Source organism: Pseudovirgaria hyperparasitica, assembly GCF_010093815.1.
Source record: "Pseudovirgaria hyperparasitica strain CBS 121739 unplaced genomic scaffold EJ05scaffold_1, whole genome shotgun sequence".
Classification (NCBI taxonomy): Eukaryota; Fungi; Ascomycota; class Dothideomycetes; order Acrospermales; family Acrospermaceae; genus Pseudovirgaria; species Pseudovirgaria hyperparasitica.
In genome coordinates, this window is record NW_022985549.1 from 668609 (window position 1) to 680356 (window position 11748).

The window sequence follows — 11748 nt, forward strand, 5'->3', positions numbered from 1 at the left end:
TCTGTGAGGCTGTGATTGAGCGAATCGGAGTGATTCTCGAGTGGTGAGAGGTGGAAGGGTGAAGCTGGGTACCTGTGTGTTGCCTGCTCCCTAGACGCAGGGCTAAGTTGAGCAGCGCTGGTCGCTTGCTTCAGCGGCTGCCTACACGGTATACCACAGCATAGTATTCGTAGCTTGCATACCACTTCTGCTGAGTAAGCTACGTCTCTCTTTCTCCATCCCTCCCCACTCACACAGATTGCACATTACACACTTCACACTTCACACATCACGTCTCACTTCCTGTTGATCATTCCAACTCATCCACTCAAATTTCACATTCCACATTCCACCTTCCACACGCACACGGCCCGTTATAGGCACCCCTTTTCGGCTGGATAGCTTCTCCTACCATCGTATCGGGTCCCCGCGCTCTTCACTGCTCGCATTTCCTGTCCGGATTTCCCTGGACCTGGACCTCTTCATTTCCCACGTTATTTCGGACTTTTTTTCGCTGTTTCGAAGCATTGCTTTGTCTCCGTCAACGTGGCACAACGCATTACGCAGCGTGCGTGAAGTCGTTTCAGAAACCCTCGCCCTCGACAGTGCATCATACAATCAACCTTACGGTGGCAGCAACAGCATCAACATCAAGAACAACATCCACTGGCTACGGCACAGGCCAGCTGTCCTGCCACTCCATCCAACATTCCATCGCGCCGTAACGCTGCATGACTGACGTTAGGCTCGATTTTAGCCGCCGTCCTACACGTGGTAGCCCCATCCCTGTGACGCTACTTCGCTGTCAAACGCTCGGCCAGGCACGTCCCACGACTATTTTGGGCCCCCTGCACTCCTCACAGACCTCAATTCGCTGCGCCTTCATACAGGCCTCTCCTTGCCTCCGCACCTCTCACTCTCAGTCGTACGCCGCATCACCCAAACAATCCATTCCCTTGGCCCCCTCCCCCTGCGCATCTCTATTCTGGTCCAAGCATTTCCGTATCCGCCTCCCTGGCCCACACTACTACTTCCATACCACTTCTACAAATACTTACTTAACCCCGGAAGTACTGTACTCTTTTCCTCTTCTTTCATCATGTCAAGCGCCGCTCAAGACGAATTTAACGAACTCATCCGTGACAAAGACACATCACACAAACATCCCGAAGATCAGTCTGCCCTGTCCGACGACAGCTCTGACGACCAACCACGAGAAACCTTCTACGAAAAGGACGACGAGGACAGCGAAGAAGAACGAGGCAGAGACAACATGGTCGGACGATACTACCTCCCATCGCTGCATTCAAATGCCAACACCGGCCCCAAAGGTGTCATTGCCGACGCTCAGGCGTACGAGCAAGCCAGGAAGGCCAGCCAGATGCGCTACAAGGACACCCCAACCGCGCTTCATCCCGCCTACTCCAGTGAGAGCATCATCATCCAAGCCGAGGAGAAGAGCTCATTGGAAGAAGACGACGGGGAAGGCTTCATGGCGAAGTGGAGAGCGAATCGCCTGAAAGACCTCCAGAATGCCGTCCGTCATACCTCAAGATCGCGGACCCGGAGTCCCACCAAGCGAGTTTACGGCAGTCTAGCGGCAGTCGACGCCAATGGATACCTAGAGGCCATTGAGAAAGTGCCCGCCGACACCGTCGTTGTCGTACTAATCTATGATGATCTTGTAAGTTGTCCTACCTGCACGACGTATTAGAAAACTAACATGGCCAAGTCTGAGATCAGCAACATGGTTGAGAAATGTGTGCGAAAGCTCGCCCGGTCCCACGCCACCACAAGATTCGTTAAGCTCCACTACCTCGACGCAGAATTCGAAGCTGCTGGTGTACCAGCAATTCTCGCATACCGTGGGGGAGAGAAGTTTTCCGATATGATTCCCATAATGGATGAACTTCCGGACGACGCCGACCTTAGCCCGGCTAGCTTAGAGCACGCCATGAAGAGTCGCCGCATATTATCATAGACGTTTCCCTGCATGACATATTCCAGTCTTCTTCCACAACGCCATTCTACACCTTCAGACACGTAAATCCCGCCGTCTCGCGCATGCATTTCCTCTACCAAAATATCACCACCGCGTAACGATTCTCCTTTGTCTCGCCACATTCATATTGGCCGCAGAACCGCACATCGACTTAATATTTCACGCTATACCCACGGACGGTTATGTTAGCTTCGGGAACAGGTTGGCAGGCTTCGAAGATTGGCATATCTCGAACGGCGTTCTTGTACTATGTATTATATTACCTGCTATACTGTTTGTGCCACTCGGTGGGCACACTGAATACATCAGACTGTTGCCATGGCTCGATCCATGGCTCAGACCTTGACCATCCACATTCATCCCGCTCACGACACGCAGCGTTTCCTCTAGTCCTTCCTACTCACGAGCAGCCGTCTAGTCACCCACAGCCTTACGCCCCACGCATGGTCAAACGGTCATACATCGTCTCTACTTTCCTCTTCTCAATCTTGTCTCGTCTCATCTCAACTCCCATGCCAACCCTGTCCTGCCACGCGAGCTGTGCATCTATGTATGTATGCCCTGCCAAGCCATGCACACCCCCACCTCTGCACGAACCTGAATTGTACATATTTTGCATATAAGACACTCACTATCCCATATACGGAGGTCCACACCGGGACACGCGCACGCATGGGGGTTTTCTTTTCTTTTTTGGGCCTGGGTAGGTGATCAGTAATAGTGGTCATGGTCGTAGATCATGGGTCATGGGTCGTTGATCGTGTTGGTGTTGGTGGTTGATGACGTGCAGGTCTCGCGTGGCGTCGTCCACAAGGTTGGAATTATGTAGTGCGCCTGGATTGTGTGAGATTTAGATTTACCATGGCGCTGGGACTTTTTTGTTACCTATGCTTCTTCCAATGGTAGGTTAGCTTGCTCGGCCGCGCGGCGGAGACGGGAGCGAAGGAAACGTGGCGGCGGCGGAGGCGTGTTAGTGTTGTGATAGGATGGGGCAGGTAAGTATTGGGGGTGGGGGCTTTTATTGATATGGGAGATCTGGGGATGGGTATTATTAGGACTTGATCTTCGATGGATGAGTGATCAGATTGGGTTATGTTGGATGTGTTTGACGGAGTTAGGGATGTGAAAATGCGCTGTGTGCAATGAAATATGCTCCATACATGCACTTTAAGGGGAGCAATGGCGCGTGAATGGGTGAATGGATGTATGCGCAATGCGTACTATTCGTAGATCATACGAATATGGATGGCTTTCTATTAGATCTCGACATAGAGGCCTACACTGGTAATGTGTGTGCCAAGGGAAATTGGAGAGGGGGAAGCGATAGGGAGTGCATGCTGGGAATGAGTAGTCCTGTTGCCTGCTGTGATATTTGCCGTTGCAGACATATCTCTTAAGCACAGTCACACACATGTTCGTAGATGGATGGACGGAGGAGCTCGCTTAGAGAACGTGCATATGTATGTATATACGTGCTTCACGACGTGTTTGTGTGTATCTGTATCTAGTCATCCATCGTGCGCTTATGCTAGCTACCATGCCATTCAGCCTGCCGTTTGCACACCAGTTAGTTCCTCGCCATGCCTCGTGCATATGTATGAAAACGTAAGTCCATCACTGCAAGACCATCACTGCTGACAGCAGGCGGGATCTATCCTACGGATGAATGATGGCGTTGTCTAGGACAGGCAAGAAAGACCGCCTTTCCAAAGGTCGATCTCAGATTCCAGGTTACATGTCAGATTCCAATCTAGATACCCAGACGCCCCCGCATACCATCAGCCCCATTCTCTCGTGTCCAGTATGCATGCATACATGCATGTCTACGGCACATCCACGGCGCGGCACATATGCAGCGCCTGGCATCTGGCACAGTGTAATAGTACACACGTGGGGGCGCCTCTGATAGAGGTAGACATGGAGGCAGACGAAACATCCAATTCCTGCATTTGGGGCCTGTACAATACGCGTGCGGCGTCAGCACAGATATGCCTGTGCATATACGTCTTATACCATTGCAATGCAACTGCAGGCGTACGGCGTAGGCCATGCATATGTAATAGAATGGGCACAAGTGTGCGCGTCTAGTACATGCTTGAGTGGCGCGCGTACAAATGGTGTTTGTGGAATCGATTTTTGTACGTTGTATGGAGATAGACCGATTGCTGTTTGCAGTGCGGCACGAATGTGGGTATTGGATACGGCGATTGGGCGGTGCTTGCACGGTTACGCCCTGGACTTCTGTCTTGTGGTGTCTGTATGGTGATGGGAAACCGTATGGCACAGCACCGTGTTGTCAATATTTTTTGGTTGCACTGGTGTGCCGGCAGACGGCGACAGTGTCATAGATAGCTCATGCGGCGTATGAACGTGCGTTAAGGGATGGTAGGTCGGTCTTTTCGTCGTGGTCTTTCATTCCTGAGTCTCATGTTCTGTTTTTTGCCTCCTATCTGGGCAGCAGTTGTTCCAGGCGCTGAGCGGCATGAGTCAAAGTGGAGTTCTGCCGTCAGACTGATATGATAGCAGATGATCATGCAGTCTTTTCGAAAGGCGATGGTTCGGATGTTATAGTTGGAGTTTGTGGAGTGTGCTTTTCATCCGTCTTCTCAGCATGCTTGGATTTACTTGAGAAGCGTCTCTACGGCGAAACTTGTGGCATCTTCTTTGCCACATTCCACCCCTTCGAGCGTCTTACCCAGACCTGAATTAAGCATGTTTTCGACTTGTTGTGACATCGGTTGCTCCACAGAGTCTCAAACTCCGGTGGTTTTGGGTCGAACTTGTTTAACCTTGACTTCATCAAGTTCCGTCGTACTGATCACTTTTCCAAGGCCTTCAATGCCTTGAAACACATCCTTCGCCGTGGACCAGCTCCGGTCTTTTTTGTATATTTGACTCCGCAAAAACGCCAGTGTCATGCGCTGAACCGTCGCCACTACCTCCAAATTCTCTTTAAGCTTCGCTTCGACTGTAGTCTCACCAGAGATCCCGCCGAGCCGGCAGTCCGCGCCCTTTAGTTCTAGCAGGTCCTTCGATCCCGGGCTCGATTTGAAGCCATCCTTCCACTTCTCTTTCTCGCTGACACTTATTTCTGGCATCTCATGCTCTGTGCCGCTAACCCATAGCGTGGGTGTGGTCAGCGTCGAATAGTCTACGTGCCTAAGGAAGGGCTTGGTGTCGCTGACAGTTGTGGAAAGCAAGGATTCATCGTCACTAAGCGGAGAGAGAAGAACACCTGCTTTTATGCGCTTGTCCTTGTTCGTGTATACAGTGGTATAGTCTGTGTCTGGGTTTCCGAGGCTCATGCCGAGTAGGACGCTGGCGGTATGTACGCCGAGCAAATGGCCTACCACAACGACCCGTTCCGAATCAAAGGAAGCACCTTTTGGGGCGGATCGGGCCTCAACGTTAGACAGTCTATCGAGGATGTGAGTGCAGTCTGTAATGCATTTGCGCCAGGACGTGCTGTTAAGGTTGGCATTGATGCTGGATTGAATGACGACGAAGCCATGCAAGGCATAGTACTCGGCCAGGGGCGCATAGCTGTTTTGGCGGGTCAGATTGCTAGTGGAGCCTTCGCCGTGGATGAGCATCATGACGGGCAGTTTGCCGTGAGATTTTGGCACTGTCACTCTTACAGAGATGGGAAGGGTTCGATTGGGTAAACGAAACTTAATGGTATCGTTATGCTTGAACTTTTCGTGCTGCGTAGTCCCAGGTAGATTGGCTGCTCTCCCAATGCCAGGCTTGTCGTATATACCGAAACCAGATCTGAGAGGTTCCATGATATGTAGGTCCTTCTTCTTGATAGAAACTTTGACGTTAGTAGAATCGTCCCTATTAGTGCTGTTGGTCACAGCTTTCTTATCCGTATAGGTCCATCGTGTGCGGTATCGAGGCTCGACCGCGGGTGTCAGAATTCTCCTCGCAATACCGGCTCCAGGATCTGTTGCATCGCGGGAGTTGTAGCTGTCAGAACTGTTGCTTAGGAATCGGTAAGGACTACACCGTAGCTGCTGATAGATATGGCTTGGTCTTTGATGACATGCTGAAGAGAATTCAAGCGGTCTTATACGTCCCCTCGTAATCATGTTTCATGACCTTCACGCGAACCGATACAAATTCAATACCAAGTCCCACGATGCAGGATGCTTAGTCAAGTCCATAAATTGTTAAACGCTAGCTCGAAATAACGATGGTGGCTGAAAACAATGGCTACGATTAATTGCAATGACTGAAAATTAGCAGTTTCAAGTTACTTTTGATGCGAAAGTGATATTATTCGTCTTGATGATGATGATGATGATGATGATGATGATGATGATGATGATTATTCTTACAGGTAGTAATAAGAGAACTGACAGATTGATTGCATGTCAAATTTTGCAGGTAGGGGATGAAGCTGCACTAAAGCCGAAAATGGCTTAGCCCATTTACTTTGACTTCTCAATCTTACAAAAATATAAAGTAAAATGAAACCCTCTGTCTCCACCGGGTTGAATGGTGTAGGTAAGAAATCGTCACAGATCATGCGTCTCCCGTGCAGCCACTAATATGAATGTAGTTGGTTATCACGTCAGTCTAACACACTGAAGGTCTCCGGTTCAAGTCCGGGTTCAATCATTTTTAAGTTTTGCTGCCTCGAACGAATGTTCTGCCATTCCTTGCGCCAGCTAGAGTGCTTAGCCTCGTCACCTTACACCCGCCTGTTCAAGAATTTGTTTGGAGTATCATCTAAAAAGCTAAGAAGGATGCTGATACGGATTCGACTACTCCAGTGGCACCTATCGCAGATTCGGACCAGATCAGTTCATAGTGTGATGTTCTTCTGCTTGGCATCACCGCACGTAAACCTACTCCAGCCTTGCTTAGAAGTGTTCTTGACGACATCAATGGAAACTCAAAAGACGCTGCGATAGGTGAACGCTGACGAGTCCCTCGGTTTAGTACTATTAGGGGCATTCTTGGCGATTACAATGCTTCTACGATCCCGCTTACGCTGCAGATTGACACTGGGCAGATCAACAGGCAATTCCAACTAGACGACTGGTATACGTCAATTGGATTCGAAATGTCAGAGTTTAATGATACCACCAAGAAGCTTACGCGTGTACTGTTCCTTGGTCTCATGGCGACCGAACTTTCTCTCTCGCAAGTGGAGTGTGCTATAAAAGTACTTGATGCTCGTCGACAGTGATTCTTTTCTTTCTCCAAAACGATATCTATTGTCCTTAGAAAAGTCTCTCAATATGCTTCTGTCACCCATTCACAACCTCATCGCAGCTCTATCCACAATCCCATTCTCACACGCGTCTTTAACAGGTCTCACACCTGTCTGTCTTATCCCACTTTTCCACTACGGGCATCTAATACTTAGCAGTGCGACGCCCTCATCTCAGCAGGCCTCAGTGACCGCATCCTCACCCCCCTCTCTCCGTCGTACTCCACTCAACTCCTCACCTGGTATAACACAGCGACCCGCCGCCACCCATGGTGCATCGTACTTCCGCACACATCATTAGAGGTATCCCTCGTGCTCACCACCCTCAGTGCAGTCGGTTCTGGCGCTGGCGACTGGGCCATTGCGGTCAAAAGTGGTGGCCACGGCAACGACGCATCGAACAATGTCGACAGCGGCGTGACGATCGATCTACAGTATCTCGATTCGGTGGATTACTACGAACACAATGGGTCAGCATCGATCGGGCCGGGCGCCAGGTGGGGCGATGTGTACAAGAGACTCGGCGAACAGGGGGGCGCAGTGACAGGAGGACGAGACGCGAATGTTGGAGTGGGTGGATTTCTACTGGGTGGTGGGATGTCGTATTATACCGGGCGTACGGGCTTTGGCTGCGACAACGTGATCAACTTTGAAGTCGTACTGGCTAGTGGCGACATCATTAACGCGAACGCAACCTCCAACGACGACCTATGGCGCGCGCTGAAGGGCGGAAGCAGTAACTTCGGCGTCGTGACGAGATTTGACCTAGAGGCGTTTCCGGCGCGCAATCTGACGTACGGCCAGAAGACGATGAGTACGGAGTATGAGGAGGAATTCGTTCAGGCGGTGTTTGAGTTTGTAGAACGAAGCGAGGAGCACGTGAATGATGCTCTTGTGCCGTACTATTCGTATGATGCAGCAAGTGAAGAGATAGTGATGAGAGCGATCACCGTTAACACGAAGGCGGAACCGAATACGAGGGCATTTGATAAGGTGGATATTATTCCGGCAATTGAACCTGGATTGAGGACGGAGATGAGTCTCGCAGAAGCAGCTGGTGGGACCCTAGAAGGTGTTGTGAGGTGAGTCTTTGAGCCGCATCAATCCATTCCAGATGAATGAACATTGACTCTTGACAGGGGCATTTCATTCACGCTCACTTTCAAAAATGACCTCAGCATCTTACGCCGAGCCACCGAGTTACACCACGAATACGTCATTCAAATGAGCGAGCTCATTGGTGCGTCCAACTTTACCACCCTCAATTTCTTCCAGCCTCTGCCATCATATTTTGGGGCGATCGAACACCGCAAAGTTGGTAATATGCTTGGTCTCGACCACGTAAACCAGAACAATATCCTATGGGTCCTCGGAATCGGTGTGCTAGGTGGCGAAGACCAGCAGGCGATCGCACATGCGAAAGGTGCGAATATCACCGCGATGGTTCATGATTTTGCGGAGTCCGTTGGAGGCGGGAACGATCTTATCTATCTGAACTATGCAGATGCAAGTCAAGATCCGATTGGCAGCTATGGACTTGAGAACATCCAATTAATTCGGGATGCTGCTGCTAAGTATGATCCTGCAGGTTTCTTTCAGCAACGTATCCCTGGTGGGTTCAAGATCTCTAGAGTGAGTTCGTGCGCTGGGACGCCATGTAATCATTGATAGAGATCGATGGACCGTAAAGAACTCGACAGTATTGGCAGGTTAAATACGTATCCTTCAAACAAGAAATCGTAATATTAAGATAGACAACAAAATATCCATTGTTCACATGATGTGTTCGAAACTGCTCCCAGAGCAAATACTGGCTCAGTAGTAAGCGAAGCAAGGGATAAAGGTTATCCCTTACACGACTGTTCTCGCGAAGGGACAGCGCTGTAGAACGAAGCTCGGTTCGATCAGTCATGGCCGCTTTTTATGCACGCGGTGCACCCGGACCTCTCTACTACCTATGGTTAGCTATAGGATATAAACCATTTAGCTAAGTATTATAGTTAGTAGTTTTGTTACTACTACTAAAAGTTAAGATCAAGGTATATTTATAAAGTAATATTACCTTATATAGGTGCTAAGTTAAATTATAGGTATGGACGGTACATGTAAAATGCGGCCACGTCTTTTCGAACCGAGCCCGGAAGCCAACCCAGTCGTAGAGCACAAGATCGAAGCGTCAGTCTTTGTCAGAGGGCAGCTTTCTAATCAGGATAGTCTCCCTTCAATATCCAAATTGAATCCCACCGGATCCGGAAGAGCCGACAAAACCAACAGAGTCTTGGCGCTGCAGGCGTCGTACGACCGGGATGATGTTGATGATATTTGCGCCGTGAGACCCTGTGCTCACTGACATCTGACATCTGTTGACCGTATCCACAGCGGAATCGATACTGGTGAAGCGATTGACTTGCATCATGGAAAGGGCCCTACGAACCCATACTCGCGAGTCGAAATACTCTCCCGGATTCGCGCCAACAGGGACAGTCGAAAGAATATTGTGCAATGATCGGAAAGTCTGGTTGTTCACAGTGCCTATCTCATACATCACGGCTAGTGATCTAGAAGTGACGAGGTGATGGACCTGGCGGGTGTCCAGGTGCCAGAGGCCTTGCTTGTTCTTTGCGACTTGCCAGACAGTGCCGTACGGGACACCTGTGGGGACAAAAATGGACCAATGCATGCTGCTAGTACGACTGCGGTGACTAAGTACAACGTAAATGGACCAATTTTTGATATTGTCTTGGCGCAGCGGAAGTTGTTGACGAGTGATAGCCGCCGGGCGTTCCGTCATGTTGTTTGAACTTGACATGTCCTCTGTCGGAGGGAGGTTGTTGGGTCCATAGGCTCCCGAAATAGATCTTCTGGAGTCGTTGGAGTTCATGGAAAGACCAGAAAAGCTTGATGATGCCGCACTTTGAACGGATGTGATAGAGCTTGCTGACTGTCGTCTGAAGAAAGACCCTGAAGGAGGCATTCGCTGCGTAGGATTACTCTGACTGATCTGGGATTGACTCGTCGATTGACCCGTGCTGTTGAACATGAGCTGAGTTCTAGGATAGTACCCATGCGAATTAGCATTGCGCCGCTCATCCCGTTGAGATTTCGCGCCTTTATCCATTTTGGCAGCAGAATATGTTTGCGGGTTTCTAGGTCCAGTACGGAATCAACATGACCTATTCCTCTCTTTATATACTTTTTGCACATTTTGCCGTGACGTAAAAGGTGTTCTCTTATGATCATGAATTTATGGACGACTCGGTGAAGTACTTTTCCGTGACTTTTCACGCTATAGTCTTCTAACATCTCGAGCTCCTTCACCCCTCGCTCCCGATGGCATGATGTTATGGTTGTGGGATGTCACATTAAAATTACCGACACTGTGTGTCACAGTGATGTTTACGCTTGTTCTTCACATCAGCTTTGTAATTCCTGAATAAGTAACAGCGCCAGATATATAGACACATCTCCCACGATTGTATCCTCGTCTGCCCAGAAATGCAATGCTTATCACCGGCAAAAATGTTCTCAGAGCTTTTACACCGCGTATGGCTCCAGATGCCATCCACGCTCCGACTATGGACCTACAGAAAGCTTTGCAAGCTCGGAAAGTACCTCTATGGTCAGGCGAATCAATTTGGAGGTAGTCAACGGCTTCCTTGTGGGCTGTTCATGAAGTTTGGTCACATAGAGCGCGGGCCTGACTTCGAGAATGAGTTCCGTGCTCTACAACTTGTTCGAAGTAACACTTCCATTCCGGTTCCACGTCCCATAGATCTCATAAAGACCAGCGACGAATCTTATTTCGTCATGACGACTATGCCTGGGCAACAACTCGGGGAAGTATTCGACAACTTAGGAGGCTCGGAGAAATGCTGCATCACCGCCCAGATTGCTGATTTTGTGCGGCAAGTACGAAGTATACGGAACCCCTATCTCATCGAAGCAGGATGGCTGTTGTGTAATGCACTAGGAAGGGGTCTCATTGACATTCGTCTTCGGGATCATGATGGCGGACCATTTGCCTCTGAGGCAGCATTCAACGATGCTCTGGTACCAGCAGCAGCCTCCTCCCTGCGGCATATCGACGGTCACGAAGTATATTTCGCTCATGGTGATCTGACACATACCAATATTCTATGCAAGAATGGAAAGATATCAGCAGTTATTGACTGGGAATTCGCCGGTTGGTGGCCCGAGTACTGGGATTACACAACGGTTCATCGATATGAACGACACGAAGGATGGCTCAATATTATGAGAGGGGCGTTCAAGAAAGTTACAGACCTCAAAAAGCCATATTTGAAAGAAATATATATTGAAGAAGCATGCCAAGAGTACGATGAGATTTGGTAGATATGAAGAGCTAGGTATGGATACCTAAGCCTTAAATAGCTTAAAGTAGAAAATGCATGTAGACACATAACCGCGTTAGGTGTTGCATTTCAAGATCAACACATTCATAGTGCTTGTCACGTAGTGTATTTATATCGCTCCATGAATGGATACTTAAGTCTGTCACTAAAATGTGTCGTTCTCGTAATTCTCT

At 49.3% G+C, this 11748-nt stretch overlaps 7 protein-coding genes and 1 non-coding gene across 8 annotated transcripts; 5 read left to right on the forward strand and 3 right to left on the reverse strand.

Moving 5' to 3' along the window:
* The first annotated feature begins 730 nt into the window (after window positions 1-730).
* On the forward strand, window positions 731-2062 carry EJ05DRAFT_7403 (thioredoxin-like protein). The gene is made up of 2 exons (XM_033749936.1): window positions 731-1663; window positions 1712-2062. Exons 1-2 carry the CDS (start codon window positions 1079-1081, stop codon window positions 1958-1960), a joined length of 834 nt encoding a protein of 277 aa, XP_033605053.1. The 5' UTR covers window positions 731-1078; the 3' UTR covers window positions 1961-2062.
* A 1613-nt stretch (window positions 2063-3675) lies between these two features.
* On the reverse strand, window positions 3676-4264 carry EJ05DRAFT_7422 (uncharacterized protein). The gene has a single exon (XM_033749938.1). It carries the CDS (start codon window positions 4029-4031, stop codon window positions 3732-3734), a length of 300 nt encoding a protein of 99 aa, XP_033605054.1. The 5' UTR covers window positions 4032-4264; the 3' UTR covers window positions 3676-3731.
* A 446-nt stretch (window positions 4265-4710) lies between these two features.
* Window positions 4711-6317, reverse strand: EJ05DRAFT_7420 (uncharacterized protein). The gene has a single exon (XM_033749937.1). It carries the CDS (start codon window positions 6070-6072, stop codon window positions 4735-4737), a length of 1338 nt encoding a protein of 445 aa, XP_033605055.1. The 5' UTR covers window positions 6073-6317; the 3' UTR covers window positions 4711-4734.
* A 152-nt stretch (window positions 6318-6469) lies between these two features.
* Window positions 6470-7031, forward strand: EJ05DRAFT_7430 (uncharacterized protein). The gene is made up of 2 exons (XM_033749940.1): window positions 6470-6490; window positions 6546-7031. The coding sequence occupies exon 2, from the start codon at window positions 6631-6633 to the stop codon at window positions 6898-6900; it is 270 nt and encodes an 89-aa protein (XP_033605056.1). The 5' UTR covers window positions 6470-6490; window positions 6546-6630; the 3' UTR covers window positions 6901-7031.
* Window positions 6530-6604, forward strand: EJ05DRAFT_t3. The gene has a single exon. It is a non-coding gene; the product is annotated as a tRNA-Val (tRNA).
* A 21-nt stretch (window positions 7032-7052) lies between the features above and the next one.
* On the forward strand, window positions 7053-9087 carry EJ05DRAFT_7436 (FAD binding domain-containing protein). Its single transcript, XM_033749944.1, has 3 exons — window positions 7053-7314; window positions 7362-8284; window positions 8342-9087. Exons 1-3 carry the CDS (start codon window positions 7162-7164, stop codon window positions 8868-8870), a joined length of 1605 nt encoding a protein of 534 aa, XP_033605057.1. The 5' UTR covers window positions 7053-7161; the 3' UTR covers window positions 8871-9087.
* A 252-nt stretch (window positions 9088-9339) lies between these two features.
* Window positions 9340-10209, reverse strand: EJ05DRAFT_471590 (uncharacterized protein). Its single transcript, XM_033742996.1, has one exon. The coding sequence runs from the start codon at window positions 10174-10176 to the stop codon at window positions 9424-9426; it is 753 nt and encodes a 250-aa protein (XP_033605058.1). The 5' UTR covers window positions 10177-10209; the 3' UTR covers window positions 9340-9423.
* A 512-nt stretch (window positions 10210-10721) lies between these two features.
* Window positions 10722-11555, forward strand: EJ05DRAFT_534131 (kinase-like protein; the record flags this gene model as incomplete). Its single annotated transcript, XM_033749169.1, has 1 exon — window positions 10722-11555. The coding sequence occupies one exon, from the start codon at window positions 10722-10724 to the stop codon at window positions 11553-11555; it is 834 nt and encodes a 277-aa protein (XP_033605059.1).
* Window positions 11556-11748: the final 193 nt, after the last annotated feature.